Source organism: Schistocerca americana, chromosome X (genome assembly GCF_021461395.2).
Source record: "Schistocerca americana isolate TAMUIC-IGC-003095 chromosome X, iqSchAmer2.1, whole genome shotgun sequence".
NCBI lineage: Eukaryota > Metazoa > Arthropoda > Insecta > Orthoptera > Acrididae > Schistocerca > Schistocerca americana.
The window spans coordinates 761,847,486-761,870,746 of record NC_060130.1 but is presented as its reverse complement, the minus strand read 5'-3'; the positions used below and the strand labels follow the sequence as shown (position 1 = coordinate 761,870,746).

The window sequence follows — 23,261 nt, the reverse complement described above, 5'->3', positions numbered from 1 at the left end:
TAATGCAGATGCGTTGCACCTCTTAACTCTGCCATCTCGAAATTAGCAAACTGTGCCACACATCGTTCTACGCAATACAGCAATGAACAATTACTAACAGACATACAACAATGAAACTTCCGGCAGTTACACATTTAAATAAATACAAAGAAAAATGAAACGTCGTGTGGCTAGGGACTCCCACCGGGTAGACCGTTCGCCTGGTGCGAGTCTTTTGAGGTGACGACACTTTGGCGACTTGCATGTCGATGATGATGAGATGATGATGGTTAGGACAACACAACAGCCAGCCTCTGAGCGAAGAAAATCTCCAACCCAGCCGGGAATCGAACCTTGGCCCCTTGGCATGACATTCAATCGGCCTGACCATTCAGCTACTGGGGCGGACATTAAATACAGGGATGACAATTACATTTCGCTCCAACACATCATTGGCGGCAAATTACGAATGTTCCAGAACTTTTTGAATAGACCTCGTATGTGATGTTTCACGATAGGAAAAGGAGTCTGTACTCAGCACAGATATTTTATTTTTACTTTCACATTTATATTTTAGTTTATCCTTTCCCCCAAATGCCCTAAAAAGCTACGAGCCATGTACTGAAATAGTGTTTTTTTTTGTTTACTAGACAGTTGCACATGTTATCTCAAAGTCATAGTACAATAAACATCTGCCATATTAATCCACGTAAGTCCACTTGAGGACTTAAACCTACGAAACAAGTGGTTGAAATAAATAAAAGGTGACTGGTATCAGTAAATTTGTTGTTTCATTTGATATCAACAACTTCCATGGTAAAGGCTAACCAAAAATGTTCATATTTGTCTTAAGACAGTGCCAGTTCAACTAAGAATCAGCACTCCATAGTAGGACCAAAACAAGCCATAACTGCATGGCTTAATGCAGAAAGTATTGTAAGACAACTGTCTGTGATATCAGTGTCAAATGTGTGGGCAAGTAGAGTTCTTGATACTACTATTATTTATTTTGTGGTTGTTTTTGGAGAGATTTTCCAATTTTGTTATTGTTTAGAACTGTGTATTTTTAGTTTTAGAACTTCTTTAATTACTTGTTTTAGATGGACATGTGTGCCATGATGTCGTGTGATCTTGCTATATCTAACTCAGTCTGGCATCCTCTTCAGGAAATGTGTTACTAATTGATTATGTTACCTTCGGGATACATCGCTATTTAGCATAAGACTATTGACCAAAACAGAACAGAGACTAAGATTTCGAGAAACCTATGAAAACTGTAACACTGCTAAGAGTAAATTGCAAAGCGATGGAAAAGTAATACTTCTCTGGCTTACAAATTAGTTATTACAGCTTTTTGCTCCATTATCATGTAAGATTGTTTGTATTTCTAAACAGGGTTTAGAAGTAGTAATCATAAAATCTCTCATTAACAATACTTACCTCGCATGAATCAGATCCTCCTTTCTGCCAACCAGCACATATGAAAATTTCAGGTATGTGTTCTATATATCCTGCTGACCGATACATGGATTCACATAGAGTGTTGTTGATAACAGGTACCGAAACTTCCTGTAGTACACTTGGCAGTGGTCCATCTGAAAATGAATGCCAAGAAATGAGTAACTACAGTTACTGGAAGTATCGAACAAAATTATATATGAAGTTAGTGCTAAATTATTGTTGCTTATATTATCTTCAAATTACTGTCAGAAAATTCAGAATTTATCATAAGAACTTTAAATAAAGCAAAAAGAGAAAGAGTACGCCACATTAAGAGCCAAGGGAAACGTTCGACCCCTCAGGGAAAAGAGAAAAGTTATTTGTATGGTATAAAGTGACTGCAGAAGCGTACATGGTATGATGCCAAGAACACTCATAACGTTAGTAGCATCGATATGGTATTAGGAAAACTGTCTGAAGCTGGTAGTGAAATCTTAAATTGTGACTGGAATATGTATCACAAGCATAGGCTGGGAACCAATAGGGATGAAGTATTTGATATTGCACAAAACTTTAGAATATCAAGTGACATTATTAAAGATTCCGATTCTGAAATAATCTTGGTGAAGATAAGTGTGGACGAAAAATGGCAATAAGATGTTTTTATAGAGCGTCTGCCACTTGAACTGCACCGACGGAACGTTTCAGAGAACACTTGCACTATATGGAAAGCAAATTTTCTAATCTTGCTATGGAAAGATTTCAGCTTTCCAGATAGAGACTTCCGATACTCACTCGATTACAATGAAAGCCAGGGACAGGTATTTGGGGGAGATTGTTTTAAGCACTTTTTACAAAAAAAATTTTGTGCTTAGAGAGCTTATTTAGAAGAGAAACGCTTCTGTTTTTGCTATATAGTGGCCATCGAGTATTTTAATTAAATTCAGAAACCCTTTAAGCACATTAGAAAACAGAATATGAAATATTGTGAATCGAGCTCTCTCCGCCTTAGAATCTCTCATCATTGCTTTGCATATCCAAAACCAGAACCAAACGTGCTTGGGTACAATTTTCGTGTGCTTAGGTGTAATTTTCTTTGATTCAGTCGTAAATTAAACATACAGAGGAATATAATACAGTGCATCACCAGAATGTATTATTTTCTTTCTTTTTGGGAGAAAAAGGTACATTAGGAACTTGAGCAATTTACATTGTATAATTGCACTCATGATGCAGCTCTAACTCCACTAATCCAATTCATTATTTTACCAGGAATTAAATATCAGGGATTCTTCACTAGCATCACTTTTGTGTAGAGAAAGTTTAGAAATAAGAGGAGTTGGACACAAAGTCAAAAATATTGAAACAAGCAAATTTTTTTTTTAGATTAGAACATAGAAGCATGTGCTTGTGAGTTATTACTGCAGAATACTTCTTTTGTAATTGTAACAGTCTACACATTTTCTTTAAGAAACTTCTAGATTCCTTGTTGGTCTACCCCTCAGACAAGAAAAAACAGACAGTAGTAGATTTCATTATGGATTTTTTAAAAGATCTTTCTCAGGAAAAGTGAACTGGACTCCTTATTAGGCCATTTCAATCTGATTTCCTAGATAGCAGTACCCTGACTGACAAAATTATTCGAGGAAGGGCTAAGGCTGGAACAATCAGCATGCACCTAATTCATATCACTGTTGGATCATGATGCACAATTAATGGAACTGAACAATGTAACAACTTACAGCTCTGAGGCATGTTCATACAAAGCTTTGAGGATTTGTAATGGCACTAGGATACAATATTTTAAGAATAAGTTAAAAGAGGCTATGTAGGATAAAGTATGTATGGAAAAAGATACTGATGTGTAGTTCAGTGTATTCCATAGTAAATCTGTGTCAATATTTAAAAGCAACTTTTTAAAAAATTATGTAGAAAATCCATAAAAAAGAAAGCCATGGATAACCTTAAGATTAAAATACCTTATGAGAGGAAATGGGAAATTTATATAATCGCCTCAACAAGTCAAGACCTGACATTACTCGCACTCTACAAAAAAATATTTTAATACATTAAGGGGAGTCATTAATATGTCCAGAAATATGCATATCGTAACAGAAATTAACAGTGCAGATAATAATATTAAAATTATTTGGGATATTGTGAAATGGAAGGCAGAACAACCAGTCAGTGTACAAGATACTATCCCAAACTGGATGCCAATGTTGTGAATGATAATAAACAAGCTGTGAGTGTTTTTAACTATCACTTTCTGAACATACAAGCAGAAATAGAACCAAATAGTTGAGATGAGGAAGCAAGGGAATGTATTGAAAATGTCATGTTACTATGGCGCTGATGGCATTTCAAACAGAATTGTTAAGAGTTGGTTTAACTTAATAAGAAATGTCCATTCTTCCAGACCGTGTAACTATGTCAATGTTGAACCTCTTTATTAGAAAGATGGCAAGAAAGAGTTAAATAACTATCTTTCAGTTTCCTTACTGATGTCTTTCTCCAAAATATTCGAAAAAGTAATGTATTCATGATCAGTTCCTCATTGGAATAGAACCAGTGTGCTTAACACATCACAACTTGGACTCCAGAAACGCTACTCGACTGAGAATCCTTTTTATATATTCACTGACCAAATACTGCAAATGTTAAGTAATAAAATATCTCTAGTTGATGTTCTTTGTGATCTTTCCAAGGAGTTTGATTGTGTAGATCGTGATAATCTCTTAGAAAAACGTAAATTTTATGTAACTGATGGCTTTACAAGAACCTGGTGTGAATCATACTTAACAAACAAAGTGCAAAACTTTTTGATGAATACTTCAAAGAAAATTGGAAGGAAAGAAAATGACTGGAAAAAAATCGTGAAGGGAATCCCATACAGTTCAATTTGGGATCTACTCCTATTCCTTATCTATTAAAATGACCTTTCCCTTAATATCCATCAAGCAGAATCGTTATTTTTGCAGACAATCCCAATTTTGTGATAGATCTCTTAAAAGAGAAAGTGAGAGAAAAAATCGTTAACGACGTTTTTCAAAATATTATTACTAAATGGTTCTCCAAAAATGGACTCACCCTAAATTTTAAGAAAGTACACTATGTTCCATTCCGTAAACAAACAGAGTCATGTCAACAATTGATGTAGTACTTCAACAGGTGTCAGTAAATGGGGTAGAATGCTGCAAAATTTTCGGTGTACATATTGATGTGAACTTGAAGTGAAGAAGCATATTTAAGAATTAATTTCAGCTACTTTTTTCTTCATATAATTGCTAGTCTTGGGAACGAACGGATCAAACTGTAAATATTATGCATACTTCCACTCAGTAATTTTCATGTGACAGTATTATGGAATGTTTCATAACTTAGGAAAAAATTGCTGATAGCACAAAATCGAGCGCTAAGAATGACCTGCGGTGTTCACCTGAAGTCATCTTGCAAGCCCCTCTTCAAGGTGTTAGGAGTTTCATAACATATATATTCGCTGGTGAAATTCGTCATAAACAGTTCACAACAATTTCAGAAGAATGGCGAAGGTCATACTTACAACACTAGGAGGAAAAAATGGCGTTTTACCCATTATCAAAGCTGCCAATGCCACAGAAAAGAGTTCAGTACGCTTCAACAAAAATCTTTGATGATTTGCCTAATAATATAAAACGTCTGATATGTACCAAAGCAATAAATATAAACTAGAATCATTTCTTGCAAACAGCTATTTCTATTACAATAGAAGAATTTTTATTTAAGAATTGGTAGCCTGTATGAAAAATCCTAGTTTTTAAGTGTAATTGTATGAGCAAGACTGAAAAATAATATGTTCATTAATGCTAAAACTGACTCGTTCCACATCATTTCAATAAAAATGAAGATGTTTAAATGATCTATGGAACATGTAACTAACAAACTAACGAGCATTGCCTTGCTGATCTGTAGCATCATTTGAAGTTGACTCTGTTGCTCTGTTATTGACATATGTTGACAACGCCTAGATTTCTTCCAAGAGTAAAAATGCTAGTTTCAGCTGTCGTGTGTGACATCCTTAGTTTAGCAAAGGCTTTCACTCACAAAGAAAGTTTCTTCATACTCATGACGTACGCCATAACTATAGTGTCTACCAGGAGTATTTGGAGTCTGTTTGTGTTCTACATAAATAATAACTTCGCGTACAGAAGTGGACGATTCCATGTGAGCCGTCAAATTCTGTTGTGTCACTTACATGCAAGCTGAATTGAGTATACGTAAATAATATCAATAAGAGAAAAAATAGTGTTTTTTCTTTGTGGACTCATTTTTATTTACTCTTTTTTAAAACTTGATGTTTATATGTTATTAATAGTAACAGTTTCTTGATATTATCCGTGAATAACGGTTTTATACCGCAGACAGTAAGACGAAATAATTTTGCTGCAGGTACATATGCAAGACTAAACACGATTGTCTCTCCAGCTTAAAGCGGAGGGTGACGTGGTGTTTATATAATATATAAGAGCTCTTTAGCCTGCACTGGATATAGATACGGCCTTACTTATCTCAGAGCTGGACGACAATGCACTATTAACTAGGTACCTATTCTGATGTTTGACGGAGGGTACATTTTTTACTAACGTCATTTCCAGATGAACTAGAGACTTAAAACCTTAAAATAGCGCATGAAAGGCGATAATAACTTGCTTTCTTATCTGGTGTGTAGCGAAACGTACTTCGTGCACCACCCCGATTTACCCCTTTTCCTGTCCCAGTCGCGAGTTGCTCATAGTAAGAACGATTGCTGGTAAGTCTCCCTGTGAGCTCGAATCTCTCTAACATTTAGCTTTACTATCTTTTCGTGCCGCCCCCCCCCCCCCCATTACCATGGACCTTGCCGTTGGTGGAGAGGCTTTCGTGCCTCAGCGATACAGATGGCCGTACCGTAGGTGCAACCACAATGGAGGGGTATCTGTTGAGAGGCCAGACAAACCTGTGGTTCCTGAAGAGGGGCAGCAGCCTTTTCTATAGTTGCAAGGGCAACAGTCTGGATGATTGACTGATCTGGCCTTGTAACACTAACCAAAACGGCCTAGCTGTGCTGGTACTGCGAACGGCTGAAAGCAAGGGGAAACTACGGCCGTAATTTTTCCCGAGGGCATGCAGCTTTACTGTATGGTTAAATGATGATGGCGTCCTCTTGGGTAAAATATTCCGGAGGTAAAATAGTCCCCCATTCGGATCTCCGGGCGGGGACTACTCAAGAGGATGTCATTATCAGGACAAAGAAAACTGACGTTCTACGGATCGGAGCGTGGAATGTCAGATCCCTTAATCGGGCAGGTAGGTTAGAAAATTTAAAAAGGGAAATGGATAGGTTAAAGTTAGATATAGTGGGAATTAGTGAAGTTCGGCGGCAGGAGGAACAAGACTTCTGGTCAGGTGACTACAGAGTTATAAACACAAAATCAAATAGGGGTAATGCAGGAGTAGGTTTAATAATGAATAGGAAAATAGGAATGCGGGTAAGCTACTACAAACAGCATAGTGAACGCATTGTTGTGGTCAAGATAGATACGAAGCCCACGCCTACTACAGTAGTACAAGTTTATATGACAACTAGCTCTGCAGATGATGAAGAAATTGAAGAAATGTATCATGAAATAAGAGAAATTATTCAGATAGTGAAGGGTGATGAAAATTTAATAGTCATGGGTGACTGGAATTCGGTAGTAGAAAAAGGGAGAGAAGGAAACGTAGTAGGTGAATATGGATTGGGGCTAGGAAATGAAAGAGGAAGCCGCCTGGTAGAATTTTGCACAGAGCACAACTTAATCATAGCTAACACTTGGTTCAAGAATCATAAAAGAAGGCTGTATACATGGAAGCCTGGAGATACTGACAGGTTTCAGATAGATTATCTAATGGTAAGACAGAGATTTAGGAACCAGGTTTTAAATTGTAAGACATTTCCAGGGGCAGATGTGGACTCTGACCACAATCTATTGGTTATGTCCTATAGATTAAAACTGAAGAAACTGCAAAAAGGTGGGAATTTAGGGAGATGGGACCTGGATAAACTGAAAGAACCAGAGGTTGTACAGAGTTTCAGGGAGAGCATAAGGGAACAATTGACAGGAACGGGGGAAAGAAATACAGTAGAAGAACAATGGGTAGCTTTGAGGGATGAAGTAGTGAAGGCAGCAGAGGATCAAGTAGGTAAAAAGACGAGGGTTAGTAGGAGTCCTTGGGTAACAGAAGATATATTGAATTTAATTGATGAAAGGAGAAAATATAAAAATGCAGTAAATGAAGCAGGCAAAAAGGAATACAAACGTCTCAAAAATGAGATCGACAGGAAGTGCAAAATGGCTAAGCAGGGATGGCTAGAGGACAAATGTAAGGGTGTAGAGGCTTATCTCACTAGGGGTAAGATAGATACTGCCTACAGGAAAATTAAAGAGACCTTTGGAGATATGAGAACCACTTGCATGAACATCAAGAGCTCAGATGGAAACCCAGTTCTAATCAAAGAAGGGAAAGCAGAAAGGTGGAAGGAGTATATAGAAGGTCTATACAAGGGCGATGTACTTGAGGACAATATTATGGAAATGGGAGAGGATGTAGATGAAGATGAAATGGGAGATATGATACTGCGTGAAGAGTTTGACAGAGCACTGAAAGACCTGAGTCGGAACAAGGCCCCGGGAGTAGACAACATTCCATTGGAACTACTGACGGCCTTGGGAGAGCCAGTCCTGTCAAAACTCTACCATCTGGTGAGCAGGATGTATGAAACAGGCGAAATACCCTCAGACTTCAAGAAGAATATAATAATTCCAATCCCAAAGAAAGCAGGTGTTGACAGATGTGAAAATTACCGAACTGTCAGTTTAATAAGTCACAGCTGCAAAATGCTAACGCGAATTCTTTACAGAAGAATGGAAAAACTAGTAGAAGCCGACCTCGGGGAAGATCAGTTTGGATTCCGTAGAAATGTTGGAACACGTGAGGCAAGACTGACCCTACGACTCATCTTAGAAGCTAGATTAAGCAAGGGCAAACCTACGTTTCTAGCATTTGCAGACTTAGAGAAAGCTTTTGACAATGTTGACTGGAATACTCTCTTTCAAATTCTGAAGGTGGCAGGGGTAAAATACAGGGAGCGAAAGGCTATTTACAATTTGTACAGAAACCAGATGGCAGTTATAAGAGTCGAGGGGCATGAAAGGGAAGCAGTGGTTGGGAAGGGAGTGAGACAGGGCTGTAGCCTATCCCCGATGTTATTCAATCTGTATATTGAGTAAGCAGTGAAGGAAACAAAAGAAAAATTCGGAGTAGGTATTAAAATCCATGGAGAAGAAATAAAAACTTTGAGGTTCGCCGATGACATTGTAATTGTATCAGAGACAGCAAAGGACTTGGAAGAGCAGTTGAACGGAATGGATAGTGTCTTGAAAGGAGGATATAAGATGAACATCAACAAAAGCAAAACGAGGATAATGGAATGTAGTCGAATTAAGTCAGGTGATGCTGAGGGAATTAGATTAGGAAATGAGACACTTAAAGTAGTAAAGGAGTTTTGCTATTTGGGGAGCAAAATAACTGATGATGGTCGAAGTAGAGAGGATATAAAATGTAGACTTTCAATGGCAAGGAAAGCATTTCTGAAGAAGAGAAATTTGTTAACATCAAGTATAGATTTAAGTGTGAGGAAGTCATTTCTGAAAGTATTTGTATGGAGTGTAGCCATGTATGGAAGTGAAACATGGACGATAAATAATTTGGACAAGAAGAGAATAGAAGCTTTTGAAATGTGGTGCTACAGAAGAATGCTGAAGATTAGATGGGTAGATCACATAACTAATGAGGAAGTATTGAATAGGATTGGGGAGAAGAGAAGTTTGTGGCACAACTTGTCTAGAAGAAGGGATCGGTTGGTAGGACATGTTCTGAGGCATCAAGGGATCACCAATTTAGTATTGGAGGGCAGCGTGGAGGGTAAAAATCGTAGAGGGAGACCAAGAGATGAATACACTAAGCAGATTCAGAAGGATGTAGGTTGCGGTAAGTACTGGGAGATGAAGAGGCTTGTACAGAATAGAGTAGCATGGAGAGCTGCATCAAACCAGTCTCAGGACTGAAGACCACAACAACAACAACATCTTTTCGTGAGATATTTGTAGGAGGGAGCACTATATTGGTTGAGTCAAACGAAGGGAATTGCAACAAAACTGGAATTTGCCTCCTGCCTCTGTTGCAATCTCATGAAAATGCTTGAAATCGATTGGAAAATTTCACCCACGCAAGACCAAAATACAGTAAACAGTTATTTAAGGAAAAATGAATTTGTAATATACATCGTTTTTAAAACGGACTAAAAGTTATAAAATAATTTCTCCTAGCCCCATATAGATTCCTAACTGCTTACAGATGGTCTATAAAATTTGTGATTGTGAATTTTTAATAGCTATGAAAATATTTGTAAGATTTAAAACGATAAACGTGGGACGACAGCAATATGTAATTGATGCGAGAATACTTCACCTCCTCTGCGTGCGTCCCACGTTCTTCGTTTTAAATCTTACAAACATTTTCATAGCTATTAAAAATCACAATCACAAATTTTCAGGACTCTCTGTATGTGGTTAGGAATCTGTATGGGGCTAGCATAAATGATTTTATACTTTTTAGTTTTATTTAAAACGTTGTATACTAAAAATTCATTTATATTTAAATAATTATTACATTTTGTTGCCGGACTAGTATCGTGCACACGCCCATCTTCAGTGGTATCTGCTTCACAGAAAACAATGAAATGACAAAACAAGAAGTGTACTCTGCTGAGTGGCTTTAGTCAGTGTGTAACAAATGGATGGCGATAAACTTCGAGGCGTTGCAGAGGGTGTCTTGAAGAAGAAATTGAGTATAGAAACACATGTCATTGAGCGCTGCAAGAGGATGTCGAATTTACAGAGGGTAACTCCTATCGCTAGGCCACCATTCCGACAGCAGAGACGAGTATCTACGCCGATTGACATTGGCGGTGTTGTCAGAGTAGTCGACGCGTTCGGCGTAAAACCCAAGTTGGCTGCCGAAGAGGTGGCTTAAAAGCAGGCGCTGGCTCCGCCAAATTGGACGTACTGAAACGTCTCTGAATGGTTTCCTACCCTCATTATTTTGCTCGTGACACCCTCTACAATCCCTATAAACCTGTACTGTTTTGTTATGGCTCGTGTACTGAAATGGTATGTCTTCATTATTTTCTAGTTGTAGAGCACCACATATAGAAAACAAGTAACAGCACTGTGTTGTTGGTCCTCAACACGCAACAAACGGGGGTAGGAGACAAAGACGCCAGTGACGAACAAGACTAGTGGGTGCTCACATGTACTTACAAATGTAAATTTTATAGAAGAGACCAGATATTCGCTGACTTGGAACGATATCTAAATCTCAGAGCGAACAGACGATGCCAAGAGCAAAGTCTAGATGAGCACGAAGACTCAGAACAGTTAACAATGAAAATAGCAAAATTGTGGGTGTTCTGCAGCATTAGTTAACTGATTTTCGGCTTACAAGGTCTTCATCAAATACCATAAAAGTGGGCAGTTTCGTGACTTAGGTATTACTTTGTGACAACAGCGCCCTGTAGCTTTCTATTCTTTAATACAACTCGGGTCAACATTCAACATATTGTTCTGTTGAAGGCTGTTCTTGCTTCGTGCTGCCGTTAATGTTGGAAGCAACAAGTACATGCATTACACCTGAGTTGGTCATAAAGCCATTTGCTTTGAAGGTGGAAAAAGGCGTTTGTAAATTTTCTGGAAACTTTATGCTACTGCCAATAAATATGAAGAGACTAACGGTAGGAAGTATATACAAATAAGTTATATGGGCAGACCATTCTGTGTGAGAGTTAAATTTTACACAAATTTTCTTCAAACGATTGGAAAGCGGAAAGTCATTTCCATAGATTATAGGGGTAATTTTGCGACAGCACACATACCTACAGAAACAAATGTGAAATTGTTCAAAACAAATGCCATTAATTAAATTACAGATATATGTGAATGTTTCAGTAAAAAAGACGAAGTTTTAGTTCACATTACAACTTTATTCCTAAATATAACATACAATTGCTCAGAATACTGTATTAATTGTGTCATGAATTCATTTTTCCTCATATCGCTGAATTTTTAAGTAAGCGTGTAACAGTTTGAACTAATTACTTTACTTAGAAGATATTGCGTTAAATATAAGTATTGTGACCTTTTTTGCTAGTACGGTTCCATTGGAAAGACGCGCAAATAAATGCGTAAGACTTTTGTTTAATTACCTTGATTAATGCAGTTTGTTTTTCTTTAGTCTTATTTCGTTTCAATGAGGACACACTTATAATTACCAGAATTTTAAGAAAATTAGAAAAATAAATTTCAACAGATGATAAATGTTTTTCTATGTATTTATAAAACAAAACTTATAAAAATTTGTAATAGAGGTATAAGTGTGTGTCATAAAGAAACACTAGATCAGCTCAACTTTTTGACAGATGGATTTATCTCTAATGTGCATATCATGTTGTCCTGAGGGGGCAGGTAACTTTGTGGTAATTAATACATTATACTTTGAATACTTCATTGAATATAAAAACTTCATTACCATCAAAATTGAAGAATAAAGGTTATAAAATTCCATATACGTTGAAATTATATGTCGCAGTACATATCTGTATAAGAGTATGTTACTAATAGTGTTAAAATTGTCACGAAGTTGCCCACTTTTACGGTATGCCACGTCTATGATGACGAAAGTCAGTTGTAGTCCAAAATAGCCTTATTAAGACATAAACCGTTTAAACAAATAAATTTATGGTGCAGAGGTTCTACAATTTTCAGCTTTTCATTCTTAACTATGAAGATGCTCTTCCAAGCAGAGAGGGCAGAGTCAGTTAGCAGTTAGCACTCACAATGATGTTGAAGTTTGATTTACATTTGGAAAGCTGTACTTTCAATTTTAGTTAAGATACACACTTACACTGTTGAGCCAAAACATTATGACCACTTATTTAGCAGCGCGCCGGTCCACCCTTGTAACGCAATACGGCAGCGATTCTGCGTGGAATAGATTCGGCAAGTCCCTGGTGGATTCCCGGAGGTATGTGGGAGCAGATAACGCAATTCCCGTAAATCACGGACCGGTGGTTTGTGGATGCGGTGCTGACGCCCAGTACGGTAGGACGTGGGTACCATTGTGTACATTTCAGGGGATTTTGGGGGCGGAGACATCAACGTCAGTACACTATTATGCCTCTCAAATCACTGTAGCATGATTCTGTAGTTGTGTGACGGACAGGTATCGTGCTGGAAGATGCCATGGTCGTTCGGGAATACATCAACTATGAAAGGATGCAGGTCGTCCTGAATGATGCTCACATAGTCTACAGCGCTCATAGTGTCTCCAGTTACTGCCTCAGGTCCCATGGGAGCCCAGGTTAATGGTCCACGAAGAATAATACTGCCCCTTAATAATGCGCATGTTTCGAGGAGCCGTTCGCCTCACGGATGATGACATATCCAGGCACGACCATTGATTTGGTGTAACAAGAAACATTATACATCAACCCAAACGACACGTTCCCAGTTATCTAAGGTCCAATCTCAATGATACCGTGCCCGCTGCAATCGTGACTGACGATGATTTGGTCACCATGGGAACTGGTAGAAGTCGTCTGCTGCGAAGCCCCGTGTTCAACAATGTGCGCTGAATGGTGTTCCCGAAATACTGCTCCAGCATTGTACTCTGTCATCAGATCTACCAGAGATCACCACCTATCCTACTTCATGAGGCGGGGAAGCCTCCGACCTTCCTCCATGATCTGTGATGAGACAAGGAAGTTTCAAAACTTCGTCGCCTCTTGTGATTTAATCGATTTCAGTCACTTTCCACAGATGCTCGCGACACTAGGGGATGAACAACAGACCAGCATCGCCCTTGCCGAAGTGGTTGTCCCCAGCTGCCGGGCCATAACGATCAATTGTTTGTCAAAGTCACTTACGTCAGTGGATTTCCCCATTTGCAACCTGTGTCGTAGCTAGAATAACCTCCATTCGTTTCTGCTCCACTTATATACCGGGTTGCATTCTGGGCTTAATTACCGTATGTCAGTGAAACTTGGTATACACTCCTGGAAATGGAAAAAAGAACACATTGACACCGGTGTGTCAGACCCACCATACTTGCTCCGGACACTGCGAGAGGGCTGTACAAGCAATGATCACACGCACGGCACTGCGGACACACCAGGAACCGCGGTGTTGGCCGTCGAATGGCGCTAGCTGCGCAGCATTTGTGCACCGCCGCCGTCAGTGTCAGCCAGTTTGCCGTGGCATACGGAGCTCCATCGCAGTCTTTAACACTGGTAGCATGCCGCGACAGCGTGGACGTGAACCGTATGTGCAGTTGACGGACTTTGAGCGAGGGCGTATAGTGGGCATGCGGGAGGCCGGGTGGACATACCGCCGAATTGCTCAACACGTGGGGCGTGAGGTCTCCACAGTACATCGATGTTGTCGCCAGTGGTCGGCGGAAGGTGCACGTGCCCATCGACCTGGGACCGGACCGCAGCGACGCACGGATGCACGCCAAGACCGTAGGATCCTACGCAGTGCCGTAGGGGACCGCACCGCCACTTCCCAGCAAATTAGGGACACTGTTGCTCCTGGGGTATCGGCGAGGACCATTCGCAACCGTCTCCATGAAGCTGGGCTACGGTCACGCACACCGTAAGGCCGTCTTCCGCTCACGCCCCAACATCGTGCAGCCCGCCTCCAGTGGTGTCGCGCCAGGCGTGAATGGAGGGACGAATGGAGACGTGTCGTCTTCAGCGATGAGAGTCGCTTCTGCCTTGGTGCCAATGATGGTCGTATGCGTGTTTGGCGCCGTGCAGGTGAGCGCCACAATCAGGACTGCATACGACCGAGGCACACAAGGCCAACACCCGGCATCATGGTGTGGGGAGCGATCTCCTACACTGGCCGTACACCACTGGTGATCGTCGAGGGGACACTGAATAGTGTACGGTACATCAAAACCGTCATCGAACCCATCGTTCTACCATTCCTAGACCGGCAAGGGAACTTGCTGTTCCAACAGGACAATGCACGTCCGCATGTATCCCGTGCCACCCAACGAGATCTAGAAGGTGTAAGTCAACTACCCTGGCCAGCAAGATCTCCGGATCTGTCCCCCATTGAGCATGTTTGGGACTGGATGAAGCGTCGTCTCACGCGGTCTGCACGTCCAGCACGAACGCTGGTCCAACTGAGGCGCCAGGTGGAAATGGCATGGCAAGCCGTTCCACAGGACTACATCCAGCATCTCTACGATCGTCTCCATGGGAGAATAGCAGCCTGCATTGCTGCGAAAGGTGGATATACACTGTACTAGTGCCGACATTGTGCATGCTCTGTTGCCTGTGTCTATGTGCCTGTGGTTCTGTCAGTGTGATCATGTGATGTATCTGACCCCAGGAATGTGTCAATAAAGTTTCCCCTTCCTGGGACAATGAATTCACGGTGTTCTTATTTCAATTTCCAGGAGTGTATATGCTAATACGTTAATGCGGATCCACTTTACTCTGGAAAAAAAAAATTATTTCCAGTTTTGGTCACCAGGTGCAAATCTAGCGCTGTACATTGTTTGTATGACGGTATGACATCCACGGTGTCATTTGACAAAGCCATAACATGGGTGAACAGTATAAGTATCGAGAAGAGAGACCGTGCACTGCTAGTCAAACTGTTTTATGTGAACGCCAACAATTACAGTACTGCAATGAGAGAATATCGCGGACTGGAAGGTCTGAGGAGAGGCCCGATGTCATTGAACGGTTTAAAGAAGATTATAATGAAATTCGAAAACACGGGTGAGTTGATGTGACACCTATCCTGGTGAAATAATTCACACTGCTGCTGTTGCTCTAATTGAGCATGCAGCATGTGCCCTGGGTAGTGTTAGTGCTCGAAAGTTGTCCATGTCATGATCAACAGCACAGTAAGTTTTGCCCTCCATTTTACACTCGTACCCGAACAAAATCCAGACGGGGCAGCAACTAAAATCTGACGCTCCGCAGCAACGTTCTGAATTTGCTCTTCGGCTTTTGGATCGGATCGAAGTTGATGGCATGTGCATGAGAAATATTCTATAGAGTGACGAGGCACATTTTACACTACAGGGTACAATGAATACACCGAACTGCCGAATTCGGGGTACTGTTAAACAGTGTGTTTTACACGCAGAGCCATTGCATTCGCAGTGTATGACTGTGTGGTTTGGATTCACAAGCCCCTTACTCTCGGTCCTTTCTTCTTTGAAGCGAATACGCCCAGAGGGCGTGTCATTTGTACCGTGACGTCTGCACTTTATCAAGACCTCCTTGTACAGCACGTGATTCCTGGTTTGGAAGAGTGGAACTGTCTAGGAACCACTGTTTTCATGCAAGATGGGGTAGCAAATCACGCCGCTCGTCTAGTGAAATATCTGGTTAATGCTATCTTCCACCAACATGTTACCTCCAGAGGTTTGCCAGATGCGTGGCCTGCAAGATCACCTTATCTGAATCCAAGTGGCTTTTGGCATTTACTGGGGACTCGTTCGGTCTCTTTCTGATGTTAAGCTCAGTATGCAGGAACACGTTGCCCACATTCCACCGGAACAGCTGCGAGCGAGTGTTGAGATGGCTTGGGTTGTTTGGGGGAGGAGACCAGACAGCGAGGTCATCGGTCTCATCGGATTAGAGAAGGATGGGGAAGGAAGTCGGCCGTGTCCTTTCAAAGGGACCATCCCGGCATTTGCCTGGAGCAATTTAGGGAAATCACGGAAAACCTAAATCAGGATGGCCGGACGCGGGATTGAACCGTCGTCCTCTCGGATGCGAGTCCAGTGTGCTAGCCACTGCGCCACCTCGCTCGGTGGAGCGACTGTTGATCTCGTCGTTTTATGGATGCGGTATCCCGTCGACGTCTCCAGTGCTCATAGTGAACAAATTGTGTAAGCGGCAGTTAATAACAAAATCAAAATTACGCCTTTCTCACTTGACTGATCTTTTCGGCCTACATCCTGTTTCTAATCCATTGCATGTGAAAACATTTCTATTCGTCTTTCTTGCATTCACAACGCTAGATTTGCACCTGGTGACAAAAAGAGGAGCTAATTTTGTTTCCCAGCGTAATTTGGTTCTGCGTTAAAGCATTAGAATATCTACCATATTTCGCTGCCACACGACAATTACAGCCCACACAGTACCTCTGTCATTAGCTGCACGTTAGTTATAACCACGTGGTACATTTCCTACCGCCTGAGATGCCCACAACATCACCAGGCAGCATTCAGAACTCGCGGTGGGAAGTGGTCATAATGTTTTAGCTCATCAGTGTACGATAACATCTCAATTTCAGGCTGGCAACATAAAAAATGGAACATCGTAATGTATGCAGCAAAAGAAAGAAGAGGTTCGTACCTTCGTAGAGCCTTCCCCAACCGGTGACGTGCGCCGTGTGGCCGACGAAGCTCCTGTCGTCGGTGGGCACGCAGATGGGGATGATGTTGGGCTGGAAGGCGACGGGCTCGTAGAAGCGCAGCAGCGCCAGGTCGTACTCGAAGGTGCGTGGGTCGAACTGCGGGTGCGACGCCACGATCTGCACGCGCCGCTCCTGGAAGCCGTACGGCTCGTCCTCCGTGGACACATCGTGCTCCCCCAGTCGCAACAGCAAGTCACTCGGCGGCACGCTGCACCAACACACAACACAACACCGCCTTACAAAAGTAGCCTGTCTCTTAACTTTCATCTTTGGACCAGTTCATATGGCAGTCCAGATAGTGTATGTACGCTGCTGCCCTGTAAAATTGTTCACGAGCAAGAGTAGAACGTAACGAAATTTTACTTATTCCTGTCTTCATTAAAGTCGGAAGAATGTACGATTTAATTTAAATGACTCTAACTCCTGCGCATCGAGTCGAATAGAACACGAATGGTCGATACGGACACATCATTCCATGCTATTTCAACTCTACGTCAGTGTTCGTCGGTCGTCGTGGCCGGCGAGGGGTGTCGTGCCAATCTCTCGGCAACCCACGGACAGAAGTCTTCAGTGGGTGACAGATCTAGCGAACGGGCTGGCCAGGACAGCATGGATCACATGCGGTCTTCAATCACCTTGTTGAAAGATAACATTATAGCGACATGAGAGACACAAAGAAATGTAACACATCCTGTCCAAATTACTAACCATGCGGACCATAGATGATCGTGTTTCGTACATAGTAGCATCCTATAGCATAATGACAGCTACTGGGTGTATACGATGATTGTGAACGCAATCTGACAAGGTTCGATGATGTTTGGTTTGTGGGGCGCTCAACAGCGCGGTCGTCAGCGCCCATACAAAGTCCCAATTTTTACACAGTCCAATTTTTTTTACACAGTCCAGTCTAGTCACTGTCACGGATGATGATGATAAAATGATAAGGACAACACAAACATTCATTCCCCGGACAGAGGAAATCCCAACCCGGACGGGAATCGAACCTGGGACCCCGTGATCCAGAGGCAGACCACCAGACCACGAGCTGCGGACTTGACAAGGTTCGTTCTCCTCGAAGCCTCCACACACGAATACAGTGCTGCGCTTTATGCAGCAACGGGACTCGTCCGAAAAGATGCGGTGCCACTCCTGTGTCCAGTGTTGCTGTAGCATGTACCGCTGTCGGCGTCTCTTTCTCTGCTTCTGTATCAGGGGAAGCCATAGCAGTAGCCGCCATGGTGACAGTCATGGCGCTCCTGATGCCGTTGCACTGTCCATGCGGATACTCGTCTTCCTACAAACAAGTCAATTTCCCCACTCAAGGTGTGTGACGCGGCTGTACAACCCCTCACGGCCGAGCTACCAACATGTCTCTCCTTTCGGGCACTAGTCGTGTGGTTCTCTTGAGATCCAGCATTAAGTTGTATAGGGTGTCAAAACCAAACTGGTCCAGAACATATTTACAATAAGACTGACGCTGGATTGACCGTTATTAATGAGCATCATAGAAGATGGAAATGGCCAGCGCTGACGTCGATGCAGCGCTGTGCTCGATATAGCAAACTGTGGGACATGCGTAGCTGTTCTTGCTGACAGACAGCAGCAACAGCTTTCTAAAATGGTTCAAATGGCTCTGAGCACTATGGTACTTAACTTCTGAGGTCATCAGTCCCCTAGAACTTAGAACTACTTAAACCTAACTAACCTAAGGACATCACACACATCCATGCCCGAGGCAGGATTCGAACCTGCGACGTAGCGGTCGCAAGGTTCCAGACTGTAGCGCCTAGAACCGCTCGGCCACCCCGGCCGGCAATAGCTTTCTCAGTGTTCTACTGTCGCTCTCCTAGTGTGTGAGAAATATCTGAATTCACTTGACCTTTCAGTTTGATCACGTGTAAAAATCACAAGAAGAGAGATCAGATGATCGAAATGGCCATGGTATTACACTGCCACCGTTGGTTGTCCTTTCCTCACCGAACTTCTAATGTACTCGCGACAAGGTTGTCAAGTCGGTGTGTGCTGTTACCCCGTCTTGATGAAAATATCAGCACAGTCGTTCGACTTCTGTGAATTGATCTCCTTATACATTAAACAGTTCCTGGACATGTATCGTGTCATGATGCAGACACCAGAAGTTTCGCACCAAACATTGATTTTGTGTTTATGTAACGTCTCTTCAAAGTACTGATGGGGATTTTCTGATGCATAATAGCGCGTATTTGAGAGTTCATATACCTTGACAGGCTTAACCAGGCCTCATTTAGAGAAATGAAAAACTATGACAACTAATTGGTTCATCGAAATCCTAGTTTCCAACATGTTGGTAGTTCTCCTGTTCATCTACAGCGCTCAATTTCGAATTAATCTTATAAACATTTTCCAGTTCAGTTTTATTTTGCTCGTCCAGTATACGGCCCTCGGCCCTCTTAAACCAAATCGATTCAGTATTCGCATTCCGCTAGCAGCAATATCACGGAAAAGTAAACCGCAATCTTGATAGGCTACAGTTAAACCACTTTCCAATTCTGACACGTGCTGATAGACATTTTTACTTCTTACACGAAGCATAATGCTATCCCGTTACAACCAATCAACTGTGAAATCCGATTTCTCAATGACAAATCTGCTGTGTAATCTTTCTTTATGTATATAATATAGATGGGGTTCCTCCTGTGTACTCCGTGTGGTTGACCAGAATGCTAATCATTTGCATATCTAAGTAACTACCGTACTTTATGCCGATTTGTCGTCTGTAAAATGCAGCATTCATGGTATTACGATTGTAATGGCTAGCAGGGTGTCATGCAAAATCTTTACACACTTCTAGCGACTGTAGAACTCCGAAATTTCTTTGAATGTATGTTCTGTTAGACAAATAAAAGGAAACACTGGATTTGTTTGGTTGCTTGTTGAATTATATTTAATCCAGAGTCCAATAAGAATCGAAAAGCTGCAGCACTCAAAAGGCGTATTAAATGTCTAGATGACATTCTCGTGCATTGCGGTGAAGTTCGAAGGATGTACACTGGAATCTCTGACAGTGGCGTAACTAGGGTAAGTGGCGCCCAAGGCAAACTTCGACTTTGTGCCCCCCCCCCCTCTTTCCCTTTCCACCACATCGCCCCACATAGCGACTTTAACCATTTCGTCTTTTTCTTTTTATCTAGAAGTAAAATTGCAGATTCCTGATTCATGAACAAAACTCCCTCATCTCAGGAAGGCATAAAATTACAACACATTATGATTGCTGGTAGAATAATGATACTGTTCCGTTCTATTCAGCTTTCTGACAAAAATGTGTTGAACATATAGCCAAGATTATGATCCTTATTATGTTCTTAAACTTAATCGCACTGTCCTTCGCTGGATGAAGACACTTAGGTTAATATGGGGACTTACATCACAATCTTTGATATAATGATGACCTTTCTTCTTCGAAAGCTAACAGGAACTTAAAATAATGTAACTGTGACATACCCCAGAAAATGAAATTAGTTGATTCGGTGGGAATGGGTGGCACACGGATCTCGAAGTCTCTTATGGTTTTAGTTACTCCCTAGAATGCTAACTGTGGGTATGAAGGTACCTAGCAGATCATGTAGCCAACAGTCTTCGTCGAGTTTGAGAGACGCAGAAAGTGCATAATTATCCTATTTCACAAGAGAACATGTGCGACTGAGAGTTAACCGACCTCTGTCGTCTTTGTCAGACGAAAAAGGAAGCTACAGCAACCAGTTTTCCGCTAAATTTAGTATTTGACTGAAGGAAATCCGAAAATAAAACGAAAGCTTTCGCTATAATTCCAACGCCACAAAGGAAGTAGAATTTTCACTGACCAAATTTTCGGGGCTGACACATCTACAACGCGACTACCAAGGAACATCTTCAAGTATTTCTCTTACCCTCGAGTTGTTAAGGAATTATACAGAAGAAGAAACTATATAGTACAATTTACACTACATTCATACTCCCGTACAACTGTGAAATTTCAATTGAATGTTGAATTAGTATAAGACTGCTGCGATGCGGAACCCTTCCTAGAATACAGCTGCTCGAAACAGTTGTTAGACACACTGACATTATAACACCTCAACATAACCAACCATTTCATTTGTATACGCATCTGGACGTTAGTGTTCTATGAATACGAAATGAATACTGAGCTCAAGTTTTCCTTGATAATACACACATACGGCAGGTTCAGGAAGGTAGTAAGAATCATACTTACTTCTCTACACAGTGCGCCGCTGTGACGGCCCAATTTTCGTTCAGAAGAGCAGCCCCACACTTATGCAGATACGTCGACGTACGCCACTGTCGCAGAGATATCTGCGTAGAAATAACATTTTAACAATTAGTATATCATAAGAGAAATAATAACATACGAATAATTCATAGATCTGATAAATTGATTCAGAGATTAAGTTCCTTGTACAGTGTACAACAGTAAAATACAGGCTACAGTATTTTTTTAGTGTCCTATTAAGTAATGAAGTGTAATGTTTGGGATCCATCCCATAGTTATTTTCAGCTAAATCGCAAAAAGCTGGGAGTTTGGCAAGACGGTTCCCAATGAGGGAAATTTAGGGTGGATTTACCAGTACCGGCATTGGTCTCACAACCGATAGAAACTTTCTGAGAACCTGTTTTTTGTCCATGCGATTAATGATTCAAAATATGTAACACCATAAGTTCCAAGTATGATCAACTGAGGGCAAAACGTGTCGCTTCATACTGCTTAAAATAGTGTCACTGCTCTTAAGAACTATGCGGCTGGTGCGAAATTTAAGTAAAATATCATTACATTATTGTAAAATTGTTCTGTCTATACTGCAGACAAATGTGAGTTAATGTGGCTACACCACCCCGACAAAATATCGTCCCGTTATCATTAAGCTTTCTGTAAATATAAGATATGGTTGGGAGTCGTAATTGAAGAAGCCCTAAATAGCACTTCGCCTCTGTGGCACTAGGACAAGAGCATTATTTAATTTCGTTTTCGTATACTGTAGCAAAAACTGATGACTCCACCTATTCTGTATTGCGCTGTGGGTAAGTCTTCGACGTCCGCGTTCTTGGAAGAAGCATAAATCTCACCGTTTCTATGTTTTACTATCCGGGTGCCACTACAAACTGCCACTGTCGAAGTTTCTTGAATGAGCAGTCCCTGTGCGGGCACACAGAATCAAACGAATGATTTGCCTGTATCCCGTTTGACGCAGATGCGTGTATTCATCCTACAAAAAGTTGGCAATAAAGTTCTAGGGGCAACCATCTGCCATTGTAACAATACGACCTTATTTCAACACGTATTTTCATGTGATTCATAATCATGGATGGAACCTTAGGTGCATTCAGGTGTATTCCATTGTTATTCGTTAATATAATCCATTCAGCTCTTTAATTGATGGTATCCACATGATCGACTGTGAAATTGTAAAATTTCACCTTCAGACGTGCTTATGGCAGTCCTGTTCAATCGAAACTTCTAGGTACGTAAAGTTTCCTGCCTATCCAACGAAAATTGTATAACTTAGTTTTCATTGAGCAGGCATGAAACTTCGGTTACTGTGTATCTGGCCTTGATACTGGTTTGCATACATGGAATATTTTATGCCTACAGTAGTACAATTGATTTTCGGTGTGGTTAGGTTTCGGATCGCTTCATGTACTTCAGTGTTTCGATTGAGTTGGACTGCATCAAGCACGTCAGAAGATGAAATTGCACAGTGGTCAAAACAAATGTTGCATATCACCGAAACTTTAAAATTAAACGTTGTGGTCCAGAAATACGTAATGATATCAATGCATTGGTTTGTTTGTAATGTAATTCTGGTAGACACAGTCCATGTTTCTATCGTGAGGGGGCAGTATATACAGTCTATGGCAACCGTGTCACCTGTAAAGATTGCATCACTCATGATGTGTGTCATAACGAGAGTTGTGTTCCTTCAGGATGTTACAGACAACAATAACGTTTGATCAGAGGCTCAGCATAGTCATTCTAATGGAGCAGGGAACGAGACAAGTGGACGTGGCAGTGAATGTCACTGTTAGCCGGCCGATGTGACCGAGCGGTTCTAGGCGCTACAGTCTGGAACCGTGCGACCGCTACGGTCGCAGGTTCGAATCCTGCCTCGGGCATGGATGTGTGTAATGTCCTTAGGTTAGTTAGGTTTAAGTAGTTCTGAGTTATAGGGGACTGGTGACCTCAGAAGTTAAGTCCCATAGTGCTCAGAGCCATTTTTTGAATGTCACTGTTAGTGAACGTGA

At 41.4% G+C, this 23,261-nt stretch overlaps 1 protein-coding gene across 2 annotated transcripts in view; it reads right to left on the bottom strand.

The window, feature by feature from the left end:
- The window catches only part of LOC124555578 (serine proteinase stubble), a 232,008-nt gene that overhangs the window by 7,291 nt on the left and 201,456 nt on the right, over positions 1-23,261 (bottom strand). For both annotated transcript variants that reach the window (XM_047129542.1, XM_047129543.1), the window contains exons 7-9: positions 21,217-21,317; positions 16,922-17,190; positions 1,420-1,574 (exon numbers count right to left, since the gene is read on the bottom strand). In XM_047129542.1, coding sequence (XP_046985498.1) covers positions 1,420-1,574; positions 16,922-17,190; positions 21,217-21,317 — 525 coding nt within the window. The remainder of the gene's footprint in view (positions 1-1,419; positions 1,575-16,921; positions 17,191-21,216; positions 21,318-23,261) is intronic.